Source organism: Hyla sarda, chromosome 1 (assembly GCF_029499605.1).
Source record: "Hyla sarda isolate aHylSar1 chromosome 1, aHylSar1.hap1, whole genome shotgun sequence".
In the NCBI taxonomy this organism is placed as follows: domain Eukaryota; kingdom Metazoa; phylum Chordata; class Amphibia; order Anura; family Hylidae; genus Hyla; species Hyla sarda.
Window position 1 is genome coordinate 141,924,996 of NC_079189.1, and position 27,802 is coordinate 141,952,797.

Consider the following 27,802-nt stretch of genomic DNA (forward strand, 5'->3'; position numbering starts at 1 on the left):
GTGTTTTTTTTTCTTGCCTGTTTGTTGGGCAGGAAGTTCTGTAGTTCAGAGGGTTTTCTTTTACCATTGTCCACAGTTCTGAGTCTGTTGTGGACAAGATGTCACAGCTTCTTTTTTTTTTCTGTCTGCATGAGAGGAATAAGCCCCGCCCCCTTATCTCATCCAGCTGAGTACACAGCTCCTCACTTCCCCTCCCCCTGCTCTGTATTCTAAGGACGCAGGTCTGCACAGGAGAAGGACCTCACAGAGAAGATAAGTGTTATCTGAAGGGGAGGATGAGAAGGTGCATGGGCTGGGGATGTATAGACTGCAGGGGAATAAATCTCATACTGGGAATGATCTCTATGGGGGAGATTTATCAAAACCTGTGCAGAGGAAAACTTGCCCAGTTGCCCATAGCAACCAATCAGATTGCTTCTTTCATTTTTCACAGGCCTTCATCAAAATGAAAGTAGCAAGCTGAATGGTTGCTATGGGCAACTGGGCAAGTTTTCCTCTGCACAGGTTTTGATAAATCTCCCCCTATATGTGAAGGGGGAGGGGGGACTCCTGAATGACACATGCTGGGAGTTGTAGTCCCTGTTGTGTGTGTGTATGCTAGTGTTTACAAACCAGTGTGCCTCCAGCTGTTGCAAAACTACAACTCCCAGCATGCCCTGAGAGACTTTGGGCATGCTGGGAGTTGTAGATTTGCAAGAGCTGGAGGTACACTGGTTGGGAAAAACTGTTCTAGCCTATTCAGCATACACATCATGTTACACCAGTGTTTCCCAACCAGTGTGCCTCCAGCTGTTGCAAAACTACAACTCCTAGCATGCCCAAAGGCTGTCAGGGCATGCTGGGAGTTGTAGTTTTGCAACACCTGGAGGCCCCCTGGTTGGGAAACACTGGTGTATGCCCTATAGAGGTGTGGTGAACTACAACCCCCAGGAGACTACAGAGGCAGAATGCTGGTGTTATACCACAGACTGAAGACTCCTGAATGACACATGTTGGGAGTTGTAGTCCCTTTTGTGTGTGTATGACAGTGTATCCCAACCAAGGCTGATTATATTAGTGTGCTGTGTATAAGGGGGCCGACCCGGGAAATAGTAGGATGGGTAAAGTGCGGAACAAACAAAAAAAACAAAAAAAAAAAAAGGAAAAAAGGAGCTGCCCCAAACCAGCAAGGCATGTGGCATGCTGGGATTTGTAGTTTTCAGCACAGCAAGAAAAAGGAAATAGAAGCAAAGATAGGAAAACAAAGTGGGGGATTAAAAGACAACAAAGAACGGAAATAGAGTTGCCTAAACAACAAGAATAGCAATGAAACAAAACAAATAGGGTAAGTCAAAAAAGGAAAAACACGTTGACCACCGGAGTACCCCTTTAAATGTAAAAAAGTTGTGTAAACATAGAACAATATCACTGCATTTTCTTACAGCCAAGTAGTGACTACTGCAGTTTAAAGCTGCTTATTGGTCATAGCTGTAACTATACACATACTGTAGAAGACTTGATTCCTTTAGTTCTAACCAAACTACAATAGTATTTATTAGGTATATGTTACCAACACCAGATACACCTATGTAAACACAGTAAAGAGATAATTCCTGACAAGAGATTATAGAAATTACTACAATTAAGATGGGCTTAAAGCTCTATACTCATTTGTATTTGGTCTGTAAGTAAAGAGGGTGAGGGGGTTGCTAAGAACCTCTCTAGACATCATGTGACATGTCATAAATTACAACAGTCCTGACTACCATAGACATGGGGACACCGTGACCTATGGATATACGGCTCTAATTATCACCTCAGCAGACGGTGTGTCTAAATCATTTTCCACAGGATATAAATGCTTTATGCTTCCATAGAAGCTGAACTGATGGTGATGACTCCATGCTTGTATAGGAAATATTCTACAGCATGCACTAACTCTGTAGAGCTGATCACAATTAGAGTGTAGGACTTCAATGCTTGAAGGACTTGTCCTACTTTGGGCTTAATGACACAGCAATTTTTCATTTTTTTTCATCACTGCATTCCAATAGCCATAACTTTTTTTTTTGTAGTTATCAATGTATGATGGCTTGGTACCACTTTAGACTATATGTAGCTAATTTCATATTATTAATCTTTTTTTCGGTGGAGGTGGGGGGTTGGATTTGCAGTTTGCTATAACTTGTTATTTATACCATATTTAATAGTTTGAAAAAAAAAATTGACTTTATCCTAAGGGTTGTTATGTTTGTGCTAAGATATGCATTTTTATTTACAGTAAAATATTTTTTCATAGTAAAATGCATTATTACCGTACATTCAGAGAGCCATAATAGTTTTATATTCCCATCAATGTAGCTTTTTAGAGATTGTTTCCGCAGGTTGAGTTACAACTGAACCATTTTGCTTAACATAAAAGTAATTGTATAATTTATTTTATTTGAGGGTTACAAAAAAAATAAAAAAAAACATCAATTCACTATTGCACAGCAATTCTTCTCCTCCACAATATCATTATAAATAAAAAAATAAAATAAAAAAAAGTTTTGGTAATTAGTCAAAAAGTAATAAGGAAATGACCTGTTTAGGTTACACACCTTAGTTGCTGCAGTTGTTATTACTTCCTCACCACAACATATCTATTACATCACAGGACATTAAACTGTTTTTCTCCTTTTTCTTTTACAATTTACCCCTCAAGGCAAGAGCGAAAGTCATATGTACATGAAGAAACTGGTCCCCACAGTCCTCAGTGTCCTACCCAAAGAGTATATGGTGGGTTTCGGCAGTAGATAGAAATAAATGGTTGAATTCATTCACATAAGTTGCATAAATAAAATGACATAAAATGGTACAAATAGCACAAATAAAATAAAAAGATTCTAAAAATGCTCCGTAGGTCACTTGCGGTTTATAGCATCCGGACTCAATAATAAACCCAAAATAATGGCAAAAGATACAATTAATAAAAGTATGCAATAGAATTTTGTTTGCATATCATAAATTAGCTGCAACATACAAACTGTTCCGAACGCTAGAGCCGGCGCTGGGAGCTTGTGACATCATAGCCCCTCCTCCCTCATGACGTCACACCCAGCCCCCTCTCAATGCAAGTCCATAGTAGGGGGCGTGACAGCATGAGGGGCGGGGCTATGACATTCCAAGCTCCCGGCGCTGGCTAGCATTCGTAACAGTTTGTTGCAAATGCTGAGCAGCGGAGTACCCCTTTAAAAGGAGTTACATGATGTCCTAACAAAAAACTAATTATTGCTCATGATAGGATTTGGATGCCTTACCATGTCCCAATGTGATTACTTTCCCCTAAAACTGCAGCTATGGAGACCCGCGCAATGATGTGTAAAAGTTTCTTACTTCCGCATTCCGTTGCCTAGGTGCATGCATTCAGAGCGCTGTCATTGGCGACAACAATTATGTGGCTTGCTGGGTAATTTACCAATCAGAGGTGCCGATATCAGTCAGGAGCTGGCCCAAAAGCAGCATGTGGAGCTAGCCAAGTGCTGTAGCATGAGGATACTGTGTGTAGTATGGTCACAAAATGGCAATGACACAGAAAAGTGGGCCTGATATATAAACAGGTACAGGACTAAAATACTTCTGAGGGGGTATGAAATGGGGTGGAACTGTTCTGAATATGTTACACAGGTATATTACGGAGATATTTTTTTCCCTGCATGGAGTACCACTTTAATGACATTTTTTTTAAAGGGGCAGGCAGAAATGTTCATGATCATTGTGCAGAACTAATGGTTATATAGTAATAGCTGACCATGTAGGAAAGGCTTTGTCTAAAACAATAAAACAGCCTAAATTCCATTACACAGGGAAGACCAGTTCCTTTTATGATCTTACATGAGCTCTCATTTCTGCAAGGCAGGCCCAGAATTCACTGATCACTAGACAAGAACATATGTTGTAGGTGGACAGGTATTTAGTTTGCATTCCAAAGAAAACTTCAAAAACCCACCAGCCTGTTCTTACAAAGCAATACATATTTAATTGAAAAAAAAGAGATTGCCCCTAGACCTGCTAACACTTGCTCCAAAATGATTCCATGCCTTAGAGAGCTTTGGAAAGCCTTACCCTAAAATGTCCTTCACAACTGTGGAAAACAAGCTAGCCTAAAGTATAAAATGAGTTAGGCTGGGTTCACATCACGTTTTTGCCATACTGTTTTCAATTCGTTTTTCTAAAGAAAACCGCATGGCAAAAAAACGGATGGAACAGTATGGAAAAAAAGTAAACCATATGCGTTTTTAAACAGTATACTGTTAAAAGTGCATACAGTTCCGTCAGTTTTTATAGAAAAAAAACCCATATGTTTTTGAAAATGTTGTCCATTTTTAATGGGAGGGGTCTTCGGTGGGGACTTTAGGATTCAAATGCGCATGTGCAAAGTAAACACGTATACGTTTTTCCCGTATGGAACCGTATACATGTGCGTTTCCCATTGACGTCCATGTTAAAAAAAAAAAAACGTATGCGGTTGCAGTACGGTTTTTAAACCGGAGTCAAAACAGTGGTTGACCACGATTTTGTCTCCGGTTTAAAAACCGTACTGCAACAGCATACGTTATTTTTAAAATGGATGTCAATGGGAAACGCACATGTATACGGTTCCATACGGGAAAAACTTTTTTTTTTCTATAAAATCTGACGGAACTGTATGCACTTATAGTATACTATATAGTATACTGTTTAAAAACGCATACAGTTTACTTTTTTACATACTGTTCCATCCGTTTTTTTGCCATACGGTTTTCTTTAGAAAAACGGATTGAAAACAGTATGACAAAAACGTGATGTGAACCCAGCCTTACTAGGTCGGGGGGCTTGATTCTAATACAAATAAAGCCCATTAATACATAAGAACTGGAAAGATACTAGACCTACCATACCAAAACTGGCCGAACACAATAGTTTGCTGAACCCGCCAATTTTAGCCAACCCTCCGTGTATGGGGAGTCCTAAGAGCTAATGTCAGGGAAGAGTTGGAAGAAGGGTTGGTCATACTAGAATTCAACATGCCCGATTCCTCTTCCAGAGAACATGCTATTTTTATCTTAAGCTATCATCACCCAGAAGGCTCCAGTCCAAATCAATGTTGGCTATACGGACATTCCTAGGGAAGTTTTATCAGACTGTATAGAAATCAGATACTCTGCATGAGGGAGATTTATCATTATGTGTCTATTGTAGACACAGATCTACCCCTTTACACTGCTTGTCTAATTTACACTCTTGCTCAAAATTTACAAAAGTTGCGCACGTCCTTTGATAAATTAAAGGAATTATAGAAATGACCCCCCCCCCCCCCTCGCTCTACCGTGCACTCCTCCTCTACCGCACACTTCACAGAGCTGTGGCATTTTCTCATTGTACACTGCTCACATAGCTAGAAGTGCTGGAGCAGCAGTGTGTGCCAAACAAAACTCTGCACAATAGTAAAATCATGAATCTTTATAAGGTACACAGAACTTCTAGGTTTAAAAAATATGTAATTTTGCTAAACAATCTGTCCCTTCCCTTACCTCTATATCAGTGTTTACCAACGGGAATACCTCCAAGTGTTGCAAAACTTGGCATGCTGGGAGTTGCAGATTTGAGGCACCCTGGTTGGTAAACACTGTGTACATATACCAGAGCCGAGTGTGCGGCATGTGTTTGGAGTAGAGCTGAATGTGAGATTATGTGTATGCATGACCACGCGCACACACTCAGCCCTGCTGCATACACACCGGCACACACTCAGCCCTGCTGCATACACACCGGCACACACTCAGCCCTGCTGCATACACACCGGCACACACTCAGCCCTGCTGCATACACACCGGCACACACTCAGCCCTGCTGCATACACACCGGCACACACTCAGCCCTGCTGCATACACACCGGCACACACTCAGCCCTGCTGCATACACACCGGCACACACTCAGCCCTGCTGCATACACACCGGCACACACTCAGCCCTGCTGCATACACACCGGCACACACTCAGCCCTGCTGCATACACACCGGCACACACTCAGCCCTGCTGCATACACACCGGCACACACTCAGCCCTGCTGCATACACACCGGCACACACTCAGCCCTGCTGCATACACACCGGCACACACTCAGCCCTGCTGCATACACACCGGCACACACTCAGCCCTGCTGCATACACACCGGCACACACTCAGCCCTGCTGCATACACACCGGCACACACTCAGCCCTGCTGCATACACACCGGCACACACTCAGCCCTGCTGCATACACACCGGCACACACTCAGCCCTGCTGCATACACACCGGCACACACTCAGCCCTGCTGCATACACACCGGCACACACTCAGCCCTGCTGCATACACACCGTCACACACTCAGCCCTGCTGCATACACACCGGCACACACTCAGCCCTGCTGCATACACACCGTCACACACTCAGCCCTGCTGCATACACACCGGCACACACTCAGCCCTGCTGCATACACACCGACACACACTCAGCCCTGCTGCATACACACCGACACACTCAGCCCTGCTGCATACACACCGTCACACACTCAGCCCTGCTGCATACACACCGTCACACACTCAGCCCTGCTGCATACACACCGTCACACACTCAGCCCTGCTGCAGACACACCGTCACACACTCAGCCCTGCTGCAGACACACCGTCACACACTCAGCCCTGCTGCAGACACACCGTCACACACTCAGCCCTGCTGCAGACACACCGTCACACACTCAGCCCTGCTGCAGACACACCGTCACACACTCAGCCCTGCTGCAGACACACCTTCACACACACAGCCCTGCTGCACACACACCGCCACACACTCAGCTCTGCTTCATACACGTACACTCAGCTCTGCTGCATACACAGTCACACACACTCCGCTCTGCTGCATACACAGACACACACTCAGCTCTGCTGCATACACAGACACACACTAAGCTCTGCTGCATTTACACAATCACACTTTTAAGCTCTGCTGCATACACATGATCACACATATACATAGACCTAACAGCTGTACCTCCTCCTCCCTCCCTGCACAAACAGTGGTATTCTTAGGTGTACAGTCACCATGGTTACAGTCTACACAGGTGCAATCTCCTGCTCTCATCAAGAACAGCAGAAGTTTGAACTTTCTACCTCCTCATGTCCTTATAGCTTATATTTTAGACCGGTGATCAGATTTGATTGCCGTGTCTAATGGGTTAATACCGGGCATCACCGCCGACGGTGAGGTCGGGTATTAGCCAGGGGTCACGGCCTGTCCAAAGTGCCGGGAGATTACAGCTATTACTGGGGTGACCCTGATTTAGAGCGAAGTCTTACACGTCCACCGTGCTGATTTATTTTTGAGTAATTATTTTGCGTGTCTTTGAACTTTGAGCGTCTATAATAAAAAAATATGCAGTTAATAGATTGAGGTACACTGCATAATTATCTCTAACGTAGACCATAACTTAGAATTCCAGATGTGATCTTCTATCAAAAGTTACCCCCAAAAAAACGCAAAATACACAATTGCTTAATTTTTTTTTTAAGGGGTACTCCGGTGAAAACCTTTTTTCTTTTAAATCAACTGGTGGCAGAAAGTTAAACATATTTGTAAATTACTTCTATTAAAAAATCTTAATCCTTCCAGTACTTATTAGCTGCTGAATGCTACAGAGGAAATTCCTTTCTTTTTGGAACACTGATGACATCACGAACACAGTGCTCTCTGCTGACATCTCTGTCCATTTTAGCAACCATGCATAGCAGATGTATGCTAAGGGCAGCATGGTGGCCCAGTGGTTAGCACTGCTGCCTTGCAGTGCTGGGGACTTGGGTTCAAATCCCACTAAGGACAACAATAAATAAAGCATTATTATTATTATAATAACGTCAGCAGAGAGAACTGTGCTCGTGATGTCATCAGAGAGCATTCCAAAAAGAAAAGAATTTCCTCTGTAGTATTCAGCAGCTAATAAGTACAGGAAGGATTAAGATTTTTTTTAATAGAAGTAATTTACAAATCGTTTAACTTTCTGGCACCAGTTGATTTAAAAGAAAAAATGTTTTCACCAGAGTACCCCTTTAACGTAATATAGAGCCTGAAAACAGTATATATATATGATAGTTCTCCCCCCATGTTCTCACAAAACATTTGTCTACAGATCTATGACTAATGTTGAAGATTTTTTTCCTCTTTTTATCCAGGTGTTATTACTTTGTGCAGCGCAGCTGAACATGTCTGGATTATTCACTGCTGATGTGTCACATAGAATAAACCTTTGTCTGAAGATCTATAATTTGCAAAGATGACTTCGTTTTGGATGGTTTAACTCCATGCATACAGCAGAAGCGTATACCCCCACTGCAGACTCCTGACTTTTACTGGTTATTAAATTCAAGAATTCGGGTGTCTGGTATAAGAACACAGCAAAGAATTACAGAAATTATCTAGAATGAGTTTCCTCACAATAGCTTCCACATCTCTGTAAAGTGCAATGGCACAAAAAACTGCAAATCTTCAACAGACATGACAGGGTTGAGGATCAGGACTTAACCCCTTAATGACACAGCAATTTTTTTTGTTTGTTTTCATTTTTTCCTTTTTTTTTTAAATCCATAACTCTTACAATTGTTCATAAATTTTCCTTCTATAGGACTTGCTGTTTGTGGGACTTATTGTACTTTGTAATGACAGCACTCCATTTACCACATGGGGAAGCCAAAAATAAACTTATTTGTGGGGCAAAGTTGGGGGGGGAAACGTCAATATGCAACTTTTAGAGGGATGTGTTTCTACGCAGTGCACTCTTTGGGGGAGATTTATCAATCTGCCGGAAACCCTAATTGTCTGTTTTTTCCCATAGCAACCAATCACAGCTCAACTTTCATATCTAAACGAGCTCTTGTAAAAGTGAAAATTGAGCTGTGATGGGTTGCTATGGGAAAAACCAGACAGGGATTCAGGCTGATTGATAAATATGGGTCATTATCTTTCTTCTGTAGGTCCATACAATTACACCGATACAAGAAATATAACTTTTTGTAAGAGAATGAGTACGCTTAAAATTGTCCTCTTCGGACCCCTATAGCTTTTTGATTTTTCTGTATACGGGCTGTATGAGGCTGTATTTTTGGCGCCGTGATCTGTAGTTTTTAACCGTACTATTTTGTTTTAAGAGACTTTTTGATCACTTTTTATGAATTTTGGAACGGGAAAAGGGGTGAGTTTTTATTTTTTACATTTATTTTAGTCCCCACAGGGGACTATACCATGAAATCTTTCAAATCCTAACACTGATCAATACTGGGCTATTACACAGCATTGATCAGTGTTATCTGCACTCTGTTGCTCTAGCCTGCCAAAGCAGGCTAGAGCTACACAAAGAAGATCTAACAGCACAGAAGAAGGTCGGGATCCTCTGGCCACAAGTTAAGGTGACCAAGGCCTCGCGATTGCCCCACGGTGGTCCCGATCACCCATAGCAACCAGCCGGCAACATTGTGTTCCCGACTTTTGGTCCTGCGATCAGCTTTGATCGAGGGATCTAAAGGGTTAATAGCCTCACTCAATCGCGTGGCCCCAGGCTGTTGATACCAGCCAGGAGCACGTGATACGGAGCAGGATGATTTGACAACCACAGTAGCTGCTCCCCCCCCCCCTTCCCAGGACGTACCCATATTTCCTGTTGAGGGAAGGGGGTTAAAATGGATTCTATGACTAAACTGACAGTATCTAAAATTTTGCCGGCAATGCATGTAAATGGGGTATTTTAGGCTCAATCCACATTCTATGGAGGGAAAAAAATATCCTAACAGAATAATGAATGTGCTATGGCTAAATTGAACGGTTCCTGACACAGCTGCCATTACTGGTAATGCCTCAATTTTTCTCTCAAAATTATGTAGCTTCTATCAATGTTGGTAAACTTTATTACTTGTGCTGCTCTACATATCTATCTTTGTTTGTTTTAGGGGTGTGATATGTCAGACATGATAAAGTTCCAAAATGGAATGATTGTTGGTGTGTGCCTGGTAAAGGCATCTGTGACCGGAGCTGCTAAGTTGATAGGCTGATGCAAGTTTAAAGGGGTACAATTTTTTTTATCAACTGGTGCCAGAAAGTTAAACAGATTTGCAGAATTACTTCTATTATAAATTCTTAATCCTTCCAGTACTTATTAGCGGCTGTATACTACAGAGGAAATTTTTCTCTTTTGGAATTTCTTTTCTGTCACGACTACAAGGCTCTCTGCTGACACCTCTGTCCATTTTAGGAACTATCCAGAGCAGCACGCCCCCTGACGAAGCACATGCGCGAAATGTACGTTGGGGTTGGAGCTGGTAGGTGGCAACATGCATGGCAGGTAATCTCCATGTGGTTAGGCAGTTTATTCTTGTTCATCCTTCCTGTTCTTATGGTCCTTTATCCTCTCCGTGGCAGGCTCTTCTCTTTCTGCTATATATTTGGCTCTTGAACCTCTATTGACCGCTATTACCGTGTTTAACTTTTATAGTGAGCGGCTTGCTTTATTTGGACCTAGTGTTCCCCTGTATTTCATGCATCTATGTACCATCTCTACCATCTCCATTCATCTGTACTTGTCACCTTCAGTGCCTACATTTTTAAATGTTTCTGTCTATTTTTAAATGTATGTCTATTTTGATAGATGTTCAATAAATTTGATATTTTACAGTAGGGGAAAATTGGCATCCGCTCAATGGATTTTTTTCCTCCTTCTGGATCAACATAGTAGGGACATAAGAGATATAGGTTGAACTTGATTGACTCTGGTCTTTTTTTAACCTTCTGAACTATGTAACTATGAACTATGTATGTATCATCTAGCCTAAAACCTAAAAGGGAAACTGACAGCCCATTCACCTGCACTAAACCCAATAAACTGGGTTATAGTGCAGGTGAACCTAGTAAAATGATGTTTTACTCACTAAAACTGAACCAGCCGTCTTTGAAATATCGACCCTGTTGCTATTATGCAAATTGACTCCTCTGTACAATAGAGGCAGGAACCAGCTTGCCAAGCCCCCATCTGTGGGAGGCAGTTGGTGGTCTCCAGCCAGTGGTAGGTTACTGGCACTATTAGGGCTGGGTCGAGGCCCAAGGGTCCCTCTTATGGTTCAGAGGGGAAGTTTGTGATGGGATTTTATTAGGGGGTCTCTGGGATATATTCATGGTATATATGCATGTTAGCGGTATATTCCCTGCTGGTATATGGGAGGAATTTATCAATAGGATTTAGACGTGTTTTTTTGCTGTGGTTTGGCGCAAAAAAAGTTGCATATTTTTTATTTTTACCTTGTTCTCCTCTAGAAACTTCAGTTTGACAGAGACATCATTCCTCATCTTGTCATACTTTTCTTTGTGAGTCTGGAACATCTGCTGTGACTGCTCAATCTTTGACATTGTGGTGGCATCCCGTGGTCCCAGGTTTAGTTCCTCCAAATCTGTGCGGTAGGCATCATACTCAATCCTGTCACAAAACCACAATGATAGTATTAGTTCGTCCTTAATTATTTCTACTTTTTCACACAACACATATGACTTGGCCCAACTTCTGCACAATTTTAAGATATATAAATTTTTTTTTAATGTAATTTAAGAACAAAAAAAAATTACATACCACAGGCATGAAAAACATTTAGATCAGTCAGGAGTGCGGAGACCTTCTTGTCATTAGAATGATCGGGGAAGAGCGAATAGTTATGCCCTTTCACATATCAAAAATTTGTTTTTAATGCCAGGGAAACTTTATGTTTTGAAAAACGTTTAGAAACCATGGGGGGGGGGGGGGGGTCAGTCAAAACTCTTCACATAAAAAATTTTGCGTGTCATTCCAAAAGTTTACATCAGATATACAAAGTGTTTTACATGAGAATGATCCAAGGTTAACACGAGTAACACTTGTTTTGCAAAAGTGGGCGTGGCTATGTAAATGTCATGTTTTACATGATGATATTTTAAAAGGGTGGGAGTCCATATTGCATTAAAAATTTCCCACCAGCTTTTTGCTAGTGTAGAAATCACAGAAATAGTTGTTTTTTGCTACTATTTGTTTTCTGTAGTTTTTTGGGAAAAGGTGTTATTTAATCAATTACTGGAAAATAAATTATTGGAAAATGTTATTTAAAACAAATATTTTTTGGTTACTGCAACTGCACTCACATTTAAGCCCTAAAAAGGTTATATTTATACAGTCATCACATGTCTGGGCACTAGTAATCATGGAATATCAGGTGAGATGCTTTCGCCTGAGTTTTCAGGGATACAAAATTTGTTCCAAAAAAAAAAAAAAAAAAACATAAATAAGAAGCATGATAATGAACTCACATATTTTCAAAGCAGCACAAGAGACCTTTGAAAATGTGAGGAGAAAAAAAGCGTACTTCATATCGGTGTAACAGAAATGACAGTAGTTTTTTTTAATAGCTCTCCACATGTGGCAAACTGCTGATGTTAAATTTTGGCCTACAAATAAGCCACCAATAGGTGGCCTAAACTTACACACGGGAGATTTATGAAAACCTGTGTAGAGGAGAGGGGTGCAGTTGCCCATAGTAACCAATCCTTTCACTTGTTTTATTTTTAAAAAGGCCTCTGAAAAATAAAAGCGATCTGATTGTTTTCTATGGGCAACTGCACCACTCTTCCTCTACACAGGTTTTCATAAATCTTCCCTACAGTGTCTAAATATGTGCAAGATTTTCAAACCGTGACACATTTGGTGCATTTTAAACGGTCTAGTCTAAGTTTACACTGTAGTAAATCTGTATGTGCAGTCTGTTTCCATAGAGAACCAGCAGCATCATTCACATGTATTTGCATAGAATACCGATATATAATATAGATAGAATAATGAGCCATCTGGGACTTGTCTTATTAAATTCAACGTACATTGGCTCAGCAATAAGAATCAAATCTGGTGTGAAGTGTCACAATTTTCAACAAGCTCTCATCTTTTAAAGGGGTAGTCCAGTGGTGAAAAACTTATCCCCTATCCTAAGGATAGGGGATAAGTTTGAGATCGAGGGGGGTCCGACCGCTGGGGCCCCCTGCGATCTCTCTGTACGGGGCCCCGGCTCTCCGGCCAGATAGCGGGTGTCGACCCCCGCACGAAGCGGCGGCCGACACGCCCCCTCAATACATCTCAATGGCAGAGCCGGAGATTGCCGAAGGCAGCGCTTCGGCTCTGCCATAGAGTTGTATTGAGGGGGCGTGTTGGCCGCCGCTTTGTGCGGAGGTCAACACGCCCCCTTCCCGCGGGCTGTCGGGGCTCCGTACAGGAGATCGCAGGGGGCCCCAGCAGTCGGACCCCCCGCGATCTGCAACTTATCCCCTATCCTTAAGATAGGGGATAAGTTGTTCACCACTGAGTCACCACTGGACTACTCCTTTAATGTGCCCCCCACAAGGTTATACAGCCCTACTTTACAGAATCAGAATACATGTTCAACTTAGTGACAGCAGCAATAAAAATACTGTACATGACGCCAGTCCTAATATGGATCAGACAATCTCAGGAACTGTTTTGTTTTGAGGAGTATTCCTAGGCACTCAGGGGCAGGACTTCAATTTCCAACTTTTGTTTTTTAAATGCATGTTTAACCTCTTAAGGATGCAGGGCGTATGGATACGCCCTGCATTCCGAGTCCTTAAGGATGCAGTGCGTATCCATACGCCCGTGGGAATTCCGGTCCCCACCGCTAGCCGGTTGGGGACCGGAGCCGGATGCCAGCTGAAATCATTCAGCAGGCACCCTGGCACATCGCCCAGGGGGGTCCTGAGACCCCCCCATGTCGGCGATCGGAGAAAATCGCATGTCAATTCAGACATGCCATTTTCTCCAATTCCGGGCTGATCGGGTCTCTGGTGACCCGATCACCCGGAAAATAGGGCTGATCGGAGGAGTTGTCAGCAACAACCCCGATCAGCCTAAAGGATTGGAGTGAGATCGCAAAGCTGCGATCTACTCCTATCCCCTGCCATTACTCAGAACGGAGTTCTGACATATGGCAGCGCAGGACAGGGGGTTGCCATGGCAACCCCCCGTTCTGCCCGCCCCTGGATGTCAAGGGGCTCTGGAAAGAAGATGGAGGCCGTACCTGCAGGAGAAGATGCCTGGGGACCTGGGATCTTCGCTGGAGCCTGCAGGATCCTGATCAGGTAGGGAATCGACAGTGGGGGGGGAATTGAAAGTGAAAGTAAATCGATCTTTACTGTGGCAACCACTAGGGGGGGCCAAACTGCAACTCCCAGCATGCCCAGAGAGCCAAAAGCTGTCTGGGCATGCTGGGGGTTGTAGTTTTGCAACATCTGGAGGGTCACAGTTTGGAGACCACTGTTACAGTGGTGCCCAAACAGTAGCCCTCCAGATGTTGCCAAACTACAACTCTCAGCATGCCTCGACTGCCCAGGCATGCTGGGAGTTGTAGTTCTGTAACATCTGTCCCTTCAGATTTAGCAATTTTCATGACATTTTTGAAAATTGCTGCTCTACTTTGAAGCCCTCTAATTTTTTCAAAAAGCAAAAGTATTTCCATTTTATGATGACAACATAAAGTGGACATATTGTGTTTGTGAAGAAAAATAAAATTTATTTGGAATATCCATTTTCTTTACAATTAGAGAGCTTCAAAGTTAGAAAAATGCTAAATTTTCAAAATTTTCATGAAATTTTGGGATTTTTCACCAAAAAAGGATGCAAGTAACGCCGAAAATTTACCACCAAAATAAAGTAGAATATGTCACAAAAAAACAATCTCAGAATCAGAATATTCGGTAAAAGGGTTTTCGCGTTATTAATTTGTAAAGTGACGGTGGTCAGAATTGTGAAAAAGGGCTCAGTCCTTAAGGTGAAAAAGGGCTGCGTCCTTAAGGGGTTAAAGAACAGTTCATCTGGCACTGCAACTAATTAGCCAAAGTGAGTGCTTGCCTTGCAATTTCTTTACACACCTATTTTTGTTTTTTAAATATTGCCAAATTTATAGCACATGCATTCACTGTATATGTTGATTTTAAACAGTTTGCAAACACCTCAAAATGAGAATCCATTGTGCTCTTCACAGCTGAAGCCCCACTTGCTGAGGGTGCAGTCAGCAGCTCGCCATAAATTAACCCTATTCTAACCGCTCATAGGCTTTAAAGCCAACACTTACAGCGCCCATGTTCCATGACTATGGCCCTTTAAGAAATTACGGCTTCTTTATATTACATATGAAATCTTAAATCTGATGTTGAAGAATGATTAAAAAGGTAAAAGCAGGAGACATAATGACTGTAATGTAAGGTGGACTAATACATGATTGCTTCCTGTTTACACTGAAATTTGAAGGCAATCCAATAAATGCAGAACATATCTCATTGAGGACATGCCCAGTCTTAGCACTTCTATTAAAATTCACACCCAGCACAGACAGTGCATAATTACTGAAGGGCTGACAGCCATACAGTAGGATCACATTAACCAGCTTGATTCACAGTCAAGTTGTAGCCAATTCTAAAAATGGCACCTGAATCATAGGCCTTCCAGCATTTATTAATCTGAATGTAGGTTCCACCTAGAGATTCATACTATTCACTGAATGTGCTAAATTCTAAAGTTATAAACAAACAATTACCGACAAATGGAAAATAATCATGCACACCTGCATGCATTATATTTCTGTAGAATTCCTGCATTTTTTCTCTGTATATATTTCCGTTTGTCAATTTAAGTGTTACTTGAAGGGTAGGTATTATTGGTGCTGGTCAAAAATATTCAACAATTCTGCCATGTGTGAACAAGACTAGTTAAAGGGGTATTCCCTTGCTCAGCGTTTGGAACAAACTTTTCCGAAAGCTGAGCAGCGGAGTACCCCTTTAAGACAATCTTAGAACTAGACTCCTCTAACCCCCTAAGGACCCAGCCAATTTTACTTTTGTAATTTTTGGTTTTCCTCCTCATCTTCTAAAAGCCATAACTCTCTTATATTTCCATCTACAGACCCATATGAGGGCTTGTTTTTTGTGAGACTAACTGCTCTTTGTAATTACATCACAAATTTTACCATTAACTATAAGGCAAAACAAAAAAATATTTGTGCGGGGAAATTGAAAAGTAAACTAACAAATTGCAAGATTTTGTATTCACGCTGTACGCTGTAAAATGTTTTCTTTATTCTGACAGTCAATGGGGGAGATTTATCAAACTGTGTGAGAAAAAAATAGAGTGATTTTCCCACAACAACCAATCACAGCTCAGATAACAAGCTCTGGTAAAGTGAAAGCTGAGCTGTAATTGGTTGGTGTGAGGAAATCACTCCACTTTCTCTCACAGTTTGATAAATCTGGGCCAATATGATTAAAATGATATCCATGTTATATGCTTTTCTCTTATTGTACTGTTTTTAACCTCTTCAGGACACAGGGCATATGCATACACCCTGCATCCGAGTCCTTAAGGATGTAGGGCGTATGGGTACGCCCGTGGGAAATCCGGTCTCCGATGCTAGTCGGTCAGGGACCGGACCGGGATGCCTGTTGAAATCATTCAGCAGGCATCCCAGCTCATCGCTGCAGTTTGCCGGTAAATACTCACCGGCGGTCTGCGGCGATTCTGGGTCACATGTGACCCCATGACCCGGATAACGATGATGATCGGTGGTGTAACATACACCACCAATCATCATCCATACAGTACTGGGGGGCAGCACTGTTGCCACCCCCCAGTATAGCTGTAATTGGGCGGCCGTAGTGATCAGCGTTTTTTGGGGGCGCAAACTTTTTTTCCCCTTTGCTAAACATGTGGCCGGGCCCTCTTAGCTATAAAAGAGCGGTCCGCCACCGTTAGCTAAAGCCCACTCGCCGCTGATCGGTCCCTTAGTACTTTTTCAGGTTATAGCGGCTTTTTTAATTTTTTGCACCTACAGGCAGTCCGTGCCACCAGTAGCAGGCCTGTGCTGTGGGGATAGACCGTACCCTCTGTGTGCGGCCTGTCCCACCGATGTCAGCAATTCATCACTGATCAGCAGTTTTTTTTTGGGTTCAGGCGGGTGGATTTTTTCAGGGTGGGGACGTTCTTTACCAGACCCCGCTCTACAATATGGCCATGGCACATCCCCGGTTCGAGGCCATTCGAAAATGTTTGCATTATGCTGATAATGCGGCATGTGCCCCCATGGCTCATGGGACACAGAGTCAACCGCATTGGGGGTTTGCCTTAAATGCGCAGCGCTCTCTCCCCACCTGAGCGGGGTTGGCATTTGAGGTAACAGAACAGGGACAGCCACACACATCACATTCCCAGAATGATGATTCAGAGCATAGGGTTTAGGGCAGGCATCATTTTTACTTTTGGCTATTCTCTGGGTCATCATTCTGGGAATATAATTGGCATATCAGTATTAAAATTGCAATTTTCATTCCCCACCCTCCCAATAGTACACTTCATCCATTCCTGGAAAATAAATTTAGGGAACACCCGTCTGTTCCAAATCTACACTTCACCCTTACACACCTTCTCTAGGGGGTGTCCTGTTTGTAATAGGCTCACATGTGGTGTTCCTTTCTTGTATTTTCCTCTGAATGTATGTAACTGTTAGGTCCGTAACAAACATCTGCCTCAAATGAGAAGAGTTCTCCTTCATGAGTGACAATTCGGAGTCACGTTAGTTGTTCCCAGAAAGATGAAGCAGAGCATAGGTTGAAAATTGCAATTTTCAAAAGCAACCCTTCAACCATTCCAAGAAAAAATACATTTAGGAAACACCTGTGCATTCAAAATGTCCACTTTACCCGTATACCCATTCCTCAGGGTGGGTACTTTCTGTAATGGTATCACATGTGGGTGTTTCTTTTTTGTATTTTCCTCTGAATGTATGTAATCGTCAGCTACTGATATGCCATAGGCCTCAAATGTAAACAGACCTATGTCTTCTGAGCCTTGTTGTGTGCCTGCCCAACACGTTACCCCATAAATTTGAAAAAGCCCTCCAAAATATGTAACCCAATTTCTCCCATTACCCCTTGTGAAAATGTAAAAATTGGGTATCCCCAGCACTCGAGTAAAAAAAATTAAAATTTTGAATTTATAGCCCACTTTTCAATAAAAAACCTGAAGCATTAGTACTCACTGTACCCCTTGTTGCCTTCCTTGAGGGGTGTAGTTTCAAAATAGTTAGCACTTGCCGTTTTTTTTATTTTTTATTTTTTTAGATTTTATGTCAGAACCATTGCAGTGCGAAGCACCACTTTAGGCCTCAAATCTCATCAGTGCTGTCTCACTCCTAAGCCCTGTTTTGCATCCGCATAGTGCTTTACCGCCATATATGGGGTATTTCCTTATTCTGGAGAAATTGGGCTACAAAATTTTGTGGAGCTTTTTTTCTGTTACTAATTGGGAAACAAAAAAAAATTTGGTTAATACCAGCAATTCAGTGTTAAAAATCAATTCTTTCACTTTTACGGCCCACTGTTCAAAAAAACATGTGAGATGTAAGTACTCACTATGTTATGTTCCTTGGGGATGTAGTTTCTAAAATGGTGTCACTTGTGGGGTTACTGCTGTTCTTTCACAATGGGGGCTTTGTAAACGCACATGGCCCCCGACTAATTCCAACAAACTTTTCACTCAAAAAAAAACAATAGCGCTCCTTCGATTCTGAGCATTGCAGTGTGCCCGCAGAGCACTTTACATCCACATATGGGGTATTTTCTTTCTCAGGCGAAATTGCACTACAAATTTTAAAGGGCTTTTTGCCCTATTACCCCATGTGAAAATGAAACATTTGGGGTAACATTATCAATAAGGTGTGAAAAATCACTTTATTTTCATTTTTATGGCCCACTGTCAAAAAACCTGTGAAGTGTAAGTACTCACTGTAACCAGTGCTACAATCCTGGAGGGGTCTAGTTTCCAAAATGGTGTCACATGAGGGGAGTTTCTGCTGTTCTGGCATCATGGGAGGTTTGTAAATGCACATGGCTCCTGACAAATTTCAGCAAAATTCTCATTCCAAAAGTCCAAGGGCGCTTCTTCTGTTCTGAGACCTGTAGTGCACCAGCAGAGCACATAACCTTCACATATGGGGCATTTTCTTAATCGAGAGAAATTGGGCTATAAATTTGGGGTCCATTTCTCCTATTACCCGTTGTGAAAAAGAAAAATTTGGGGTAACACCATAATTTTAGTGTTAAAAATCTAATTTTTCATTTTCACATCCAACTTCAACGCAAGGTTGTCAAACACCTGTGAGATGTTAAGGCTCACTATACCCCTTGTTATGTTCCTTGAGGGGTGTAGTTTCCAAAATAGTGTGCCATGTGTTTTTTTTTTTTTTTTTTGCTGCTGTTCTGGCACAATGGGGGCTTCCTTAATGCAACATGCCCCTCAAAAACCATATCAGCAAAATGCTCTTTCAAAAAGCCAAATTTTGCTCCTTGTCTTCTGAGCATTGTAGTGCGCCAGCAGAGCACTTAATGTCCACATATGGGGCATTTGTTAATCAGGAGAAATTGAGCTCTAAATTTTGGGGTCCATTTCCTCCTATTACCCCTTGTGAAAAAGAAAAATTTGGGGTAACCATTTTAGTGTTAAAAATAAAAAATTTCCATTTTCACATCCAACTTCAACGCAAAGTCGTCAAACACCTGTGAGGTGTTAAGCCTCACTATAACCCTTGCTTCCTTACAAGCAGAGTTTCAAAGTTAGAAAAATGCTAAATTTTCATACAATTTGGGGATTTTTACATGTTAGTGTAAAAAAAAAATTCAGATTAACAAACTTACTGAATGTAATTTTGAATACTTTGAGGGGTGGAGTTTCTATAATGGGGTAATTTATGGGGAATTTCTCACAGAAAAGCACCTAAATCCACTTCAAACTTAACTTGTCCCTGAAAAATTAAGATTTTGAAATTTTTGTGAAAATTTTGAAAATTGCTGCTATAATTTGAAGCCCTCGCATGTCTTCAAAAAGGAAAAACAAGTCAACTTTATGATATCAACATAAAGTACACATATTGTATTTGTGAATCAATATATAATTTATTTGGAATATCCATTTTCGTTACAAGCAGAGTTTCAAAATTTGAAAAATGCTAAATTTTCATAAAATTTGGGGATTTTTCACCAAGAAAGGATGCAAGTAATAACAAAAATGTACCACTATGTTAATGTAGAATATGTCACGAAAAAACAATCTCAGAATCAGAATGAAAGGTAAAAGCATCCCAGAGTTCTTAATGCATAAAGTGGTTAAGAAATAAAGGGGTTTAAAAAAAATCAGGGCAATTTATCTTTAGCTGACGTACATCAAATATGATAAATCTGTCTGTGCAATACACAGCTAAGAAAAATTACCACAGCACAGTCCCTTTCAAAAAAAGGCTTTGATAAGAGCTGTGTGGGGATGAGGGCTCATTGTTCTGAATCATGATCTGTAGTTTTTAGCGGTACCACTTTTGCATATATTTGACTTTTGGTTACTTTTTGTTGCTGTGATTTTGGGATATGATGTGACCAGAAAATTAGCAATTTTGTACTTTTCACACTTACGTTGTTCACAGCACATGATCATTAACATTTTACTTTAATAGTTCAGATATTTCCACCCATGGGGATACCAAATACGTTTATATATTTCATTGTTTTAAATTTTTTTTATTTGTACAATGAGAACAGAGGGAGGGGCTCATTCACATTTATTAAACGCAGGAGGAGCTGGGAGTTTTAGTTGTGTACCATATAGAGAGAGACATGTTAGGGCAACGATTCCCAAACTATGACTCTCCAGCTGTTGCAAAACTACAAATCCCAGCATGTCCTCACTGTCAGGGCATGCTGGGAGTTGTAGTTTTGTATTTATTTTTTTTTTTTTTACACCTGGTGTTGGAAATGTGTACGTGCACCAAATGTATTACATAGTGCAGAGCATGTGATATATATAATATATTTTTTATTTATTTATCTCTCATAGGTTACTTCTTTTTCCCACTAAATGTACGAACCTATTTTTCATGGTATTTTTCTTCTCATTTCAGATACGTGTATGCAGACGACCTTTTCGGATTCGGTGGACTACATAGTTGACCCGTGTTTTTTTGTTAAATATTAATAAAATGGTTAATGAGGGCTTGTGTGTGTGTGTGTGTGTGTGTGTGTGTGTGTGTGTGTGTGTGTGTGTGTCTGTTGGGGGGGGAGGGTTGTGGTGAAGTGATTTTTGGAATAAAAGTTTTTAAAACATGTGGTTTTTTTTAAATTTCCTTTACTAGGCTTAGAAGTGAAAACAGTCTTATAGACCGAGTCCATTACTAAGCCGGGGCTTAGCGTTAGCCCCAACTACAGCTGGCACTAAACCCCAATTATTACCCAGGTACCCACCGCCATGGGGTACTGGAAAGAGCCATTACCAACAGGCCAGAAGCATCAAAAATGGCGCTCCTGGGCCTACGCGGTAACAGGCTGGCGTTCTTTAGACTGGGGAGGGCCAGTAACAATGGTCCTCGCCCACCCTGGTAACGTCAGGCTGGTGCTGCCTGGTTGGTATCTGGCTGAGAATTAAAATATGGGGAACCCCACACAAATTTTTTCATGAATAATTTAATAATAATAAAAAAGTGTTGTTCCCCTAGTTTTATTCTCAGCCAAATACCAACCAAGCATCAACAGCCTGATGTTACAAGGGTGGGCAAGGACCATTATTAGTGGCCCTCCCCAGCCTAAATAACGCCAGCCTGTTGGTCTAGGAGTGCCATTTTTGACGCTCCGGGCTTGTGGGTACCAGCTCTTCCCGGCACTCCTGGGGCGGTGGGTACAGAGGTAATAATTGGGGGATAGCAATAGCTGTTTTTGGTGGCAACACTAAGCCCCGGCTTAGTAATGCATTCCTTCTATAAGACGGCTTCCACTACTAAGCCTGTAAAGTAAATAAATACACAAGTTTTAAGAACTTTTATTCCAAAAAACACTTCCCAACAAGCCCTCGTTAACCATTTTATTAATATTAAACATAAAAAAACACTGCTCATCAACGTAGTCCATCAAATCTGAAGTAGTCACAGGATACATGAAAAAAAACCCACGAAAAACAGGTTAGTACATTTATAGCGCTCTCCCCTGGGGTGCCTCCAGCTGTTGCTAAACTACAACTCTCATCATGGGAGTTGTAGTATAGGAAAAGGGTGCCTCCAGCTGTTGCTAAACTACAACTCCCATCATGCGAGATGTAGTTTAGCAACAGCTGGAGGCACCCTGGTGTTAAAATTTAAGCAGCTCCCCGGCCACCTGCCCACATCTACCACTCGCCCACAAGCTGTTGCAAGACTACAAATCCCAGCATGGCCTTACTTAGAGGACATGCTGGGAGTTGTAGTTGCAACAGGTAGCGGGCGGGTGGCCGGGGAGCGGAGCTGGCGGTTTCACAGAAATACGAAATTACAGCACTGTGATTTAATATTTCCCGCCCGGAACAGTCATGGCTCCAGGCGGAAAAAATTAAATTACAGCACTGTAGTTTCATATTTCCGGGAGCCAGCCAGCTCTGCTCCTCGGCCTCCCGCCCGCATCGATCACCCACCCGCTAGCTGTTGCAACTATAATTCCCAGCATGTCCTCAATGTAAGGGCATGCCGGCAGTTGTAGTTGCAACAGCTAGTGGGTAACTGGTAGATGCAGGCAGGTGGCCGGGGAGTGGAGCTTTACAAAAGTCGCACAAAGTCACAGCTGCAACTTTTTGTGTGACTTTTTAAAACGCTCTCCACAGGCATTTTTGTAAGCCAGGTCGGACCTGGCGGTGATTTGCGACTTTTTGGGGTGATTGTGACTTTCCCCAAAAAGTCTCAATGATAAATTCCAGACCACTGCATAACTAACACAGATTTGACTGTCAACAGCTATTTCTAAGGAATCTGCGGTGCAGTGAAAAGTCTCAAAAAAGTTGCACGGAAGGAGGATGCGACTTTTCACCGCAAAAAAACAATCAAGCTGTTGATAAATTCTCCCTAAATGTTTAAAATTGCCCTATTAAAACACCTATAGCTTTCTCATTTTTCTGCATATGGGGCTGTATGAGGGTTTATTTTTTGTGCTGTGATCTGTAGTTTTATCTATATATTTTGTTTTATTATGACTTTTTAGTCGCTTTTTATTCAAATATTTTTGAAATGTGATGTGAAAAAAATGCGCGTGCTGATACCAAATATGTTCCTTAATTTATTTATTTTTTACGATTTTTGGGGCGAAATGGGAAAAAGGGGTATTTTTAATTTTTATTGGCTTTATTTTATTTTTATATTTTTTTACTTTTTTCACTTTTTATGTCCCTATAAGGGACTATTTATAGGAATCGTCAGATTGATAATACTGTTTAGTGCTATGCATATGAGTAATTAAGTATCGGCGATTCTCTTCTCTTGCCTGCTAAAAGGAAAACCAGAGAAGACGACGCCAGGAGAGCAGCGGAGGCAGGTAAGTGGACATTCGTCGGCCATCTTGGCTGATCAGATCCCTGCGGTCATGCTACATTGCCGCAGATGCTGTGATCAGTATTGACGTCGGCGTGTCTTATGTCAGCCATTACCAGCAGGTTGATTCATGTATAGGATATAAATGTACGTCCTGATGCGTCAAGTACCATAAAGTTTGTTTACTATAAGGGGTTTTACATAACACTTTATACTGTTTCTCATGTAACTACACCCCTCACATTTTTGTAAATATCTTATCTAGCTTTTCATATGACAACACTAAAGAAATGACCGTCTGCTACAATGTAAAGTAGTGAGTGCACAGAAAGAAAAGAATTGTTGCTCTACATAAAGATGGCCTAGGTTATAACAAGATTGTCAGAACCCTGAAACTAAGCTACAGCAAGGTGGGCAAGACCATACAGCAGTTTCACATAACATGTTCCACTCAAAAAGGCCTCGCCGTGGTCGACCAATAAAATTAAATATATAACTCAAGACCTCCCTTTAGGACATCTCAGTAAGGCCCTGTTTACACACGGAAATTCTGTACAGAACTTTCATGCGGATTCCACTTACAGCAGTTTGCTGCACACAGTAAGCCTCATCCTATTCACTACAGCACAGATGCGGAACTTGAGCGGATCCCGCCGGAAGAGGGTTAATCTTCCGCCAGAATTCAATTCTGCGTCAGAAGTTCTGAAGTGCAAACTAAGCATCAGAATCCAATTTGGGTGGAAATTCCACTGTGAGAATGGGCCCTTAGAATGGCTCCTGCTTTGGCTTACCTAGCCTGCATTGCATTACATAGACAGCCATTCATTTAAACCCAATGCAGTGGGCAATGAAGTGGAAATGACTGGCCAAACACTGCAGTCCCTGGTAAAAACTAGTGATAGCCATGTGGTTAGTGAAGAAGACAATCTGCAATATGATCACCATGCTCGCTTCCATTTAAAATGGATGTCTTTAAGACACAATCCCTTTAATGATTTCTTTGGTGAAAATAAAAGTTTTGCTGAGAACAAATGCACTTCGATCCTCTATTTCCTAAAGAAAAGAAAATAATAGGTTTACTTATATAACACTGTATAGCACTTTTAAAGGGGTATTCCAGGAAAAAACTTTTTTTTATATCAACTGGCTCCAGAAAGTTAAACAGATTTGTAAATTACTTCTATTAAAAAATCTTAATCCTTTCAATAATTATCAGATGCTGAAGTTGAGTTGTTGTTTTCTGTCTGGCAACAGTGCTCTCTGTTGACATCTCTGCTTGTCTCGGGAACGGCAGAGTAAAAGAGGTTTGCTATGGGGATTTGCTTCTAAACTGGGCAGTTCCTGAGACACGTGTCATCAGAGAGCACTTAGAAAAGAACAACTCAACTTCAGCAGCTCATAAGTACTGAAAGGATTTCTTAATAGAAGTAATTTACAAATCTGTTTAACTTTCTGGAATATATATATATAGTTTTTTCCTGGATAACCCCTTTAAGGGCTTTTCTGGGACTTTGTTTATTTTAACCCAATGGATTTGCATTGACTTAAGGGGAGCAGCTGAACAAAATGTTACATCACTGCAGCTCTGTAAAGGAAGAAACTTTGTATTACCTACAGCATCCAGGAACCTTTTTATGTTACAGTGTTGTAACACACCCAAAGCCATCCACACCACATCACCACACTGGAAGTCAATCTGGGTGCCTATGGAATCAGGTTCTAAATATCTCATCCAAATTATTAAATGATGAATTTGGTTATAATGGAGAAGGAAAGGTAAAACAGTCGAAATTACATTAATGGGCCCAGTCTCTTCCAAAAAATGTTGACATGTTGTAGAGACATTTTGAACAGTGAAGGTCTTGGTATTCAGACCCCCCACGATCATTAGAACAAGCCAAGAGAAGTGCTTAGTGCTCTGTCTATTCGATCGGGACAGATTCCTTTAATAAATCTATGGCCTGTCTTGAATTATGTGCACTGAGCAGGAAGAAACTGTGCTCAGCCTTGAGCTTTTCCCTGCCCCTTCTAGCAATTGTGGGGGGGTCTGAACACAAATTGCCACGGGTCAAAACTTTTGACCTGTCTTTACAAAATCCCAAAAGTTTTTTCAAGTGATAGATATACCCTAAGTGGAAAACACAGAAATAGTTAATTTAACTCTGACGACACAGGAAAAAGCTGGCACCCCATAATAAATATCAGCAGAGAGAATCAAGTGGCCAGGTAGACTGCTGTACAGATGCTTATAGGAGTCAGGCTGCTCACTTAATAATGCTTTATCTTATGTAGTGTAAGTTCTACATATAAATGAAATGCAGCGAGAGGGAAGTGCAGCAAAACAGTTTTATTATATGTCCCTATGTGGCGTACATGCTGCAAATTTTCTGCAGTGGATTTTCGTGCGGAAAATCCACTGTGTATTTTATAAGGAGCAAAGTGGATGGGACCCACTGACCAACGGTGCAGATTGTTTTTTCCATAATCCTATGATACGGATTTTCTATTTTAAATCAATAAAATCCACACCAAAAAGCTGCAGCCTCAAATTTGCATAGTTTACCAGTGCAAATCAAGACCCTATGTGTGTGGCTAAGTACATGGATTTAAAAATAAAAAAATAAAAAAAAATAAAAAACATAAAATAAATATTGAGGACAGCCGTGCGCATCTCTAAGTATATACCTCTGTTCGCTCTAGTTAACAGAATGACAATAGTAGGATTACACATCCTGCCCAACATGATCCTAGATTTAATAGAAGCTTCGGATGCACAGAATTATTCAAGAAGGGACATGTGCGGTCCTGAAGCAGCTACAGAATATATCAACAACAATTATCTGATCATATAAAACATTTCATAATGTGCAATTATAGTGTACACAGCAAGACCAACGCCACCAATAACATTGTGTGTGTAATGCAATGACCCACGTAAAACAACATTACAACATACTGAAAATAAACTGTACTGTTCCACAAACACCTAGATAAACTATACTCACTGGGGGGTATTCATCAAGAGTGGTGTAGGTGAACGTTTTTTACCCCATTAATTCAAGTGGTGGAAACTGTCTACCTGCACCAGATCCATTGCATGGTGCAGGGCCTGTGATGAACCTGGTGCTGTACACCACTTTGTATGGTTCCTCTCTGCGACTTTTTGTGCGACGTTTTATCCTGTGCAACAAAATGTGCAACTTTTTAATAATGCTCTAAGCAGTCAGTTTTGTAAGCCAAGTAAAGGCTGGTGTAGATTTGTGTCTTATTAAGCGCAGTTGCGACAAATTGTAAAGTGGCACATCATGAATTCCTTACCACTGCATGATATCACCTGAAATCATGATTTGGTGTGTTCCTTTAGAAAAACCTTCTAAAGCAAAAGTCGCAAAGAAAAGTCTCAAAACAGCATCTGAGAGCAACTCTGAGACAAATGTAAACCACAAAACCCGGGTTAGACCAATGATGAATTCCCCCCATTGTGTAAGCATAACAACTAACTAAACACCAAGTCTGTAATGTATGAATAAGGGCTAACAATAAAATGTGATAACTGCTGTACAGATGAGAACATACTGAAATATGACCAATCAGCTATGGAGAGTTATATAACTACAATATCTAACAATTTGAGGATTGTTGGCAAAACTCCCGACACCTCTGCCAATCAGCTGAGGCTCCTTAGTGTCAGCATGTGCTTTGTATCAGCAATTGCCATATAATAAGAAGCTGCAGTGCTCACTGTTGCCCCATTCAAGTCAATGGGACAATTGCAGTACCTTGCAATGTCTCCAATAGTACAGTATTTGGAGGTACAGAGCGCACGTTAACATTGAAGAACTGGGCAGGGGCAACTGGCAGGGGTGCTAGGAGTCAGACCCCTACTGATCTAACAATGATGGGCTATCTTTTGCTATGGAATTGACTTATGATCCAATGTGCTTATACCTGCCCATTTCAAGAAGCGCACTCTCCTCGTAATGTAGCAGTCCTGCATGTTCCTGCCCCTGAGTCACCTGCTTTTATCAATACCCTCCTTTTTAAGTTGGTTACATTGTTATTGGGGGAGGGATTTGATCTGGTGTCTGTACACCAATCCCACTCAACGGTCTTCATCAACTTAAAATGGGGTCTACTCATTTTCAAGAAAAGTACAGTGCTGCATGCTGCACCATTCTTCCCATCAAATCTGATGAACTGTTGACAGTCTCCACACAGATTCCCTTGGCAGCAGCATGAGCATAGCCTTATTTTATATATAACTGATAGTAGTTGGATGGAATTTCTTGTCATTAGAGTGTACCTAGCTTTAAAATCTGAAAATCTGACAGCAACCACCCACAGTAA

General features: G+C 41.4%; 1 protein-coding gene across 6 annotated transcripts in view; it reads right to left on the reverse strand.

The window, feature by feature from the left end:
- ARFIP1 (ADP ribosylation factor interacting protein 1) overlaps positions 1–27,802 on the reverse strand; it is a 117,443-nt gene that overhangs the window by 6,953 nt on the left and 82,688 nt on the right. For all 6 annotated transcript variants that reach the window (XM_056562679.1, XM_056562651.1, XM_056562685.1 and 3 more), the window contains one exon: positions 11,316–11,490. In XM_056562679.1, the coding sequence (XP_056418654.1) occupies positions 11,316–11,490 (175 nt within the window). The remainder of the gene's footprint in view (positions 1–11,315; positions 11,491–27,802) is intronic.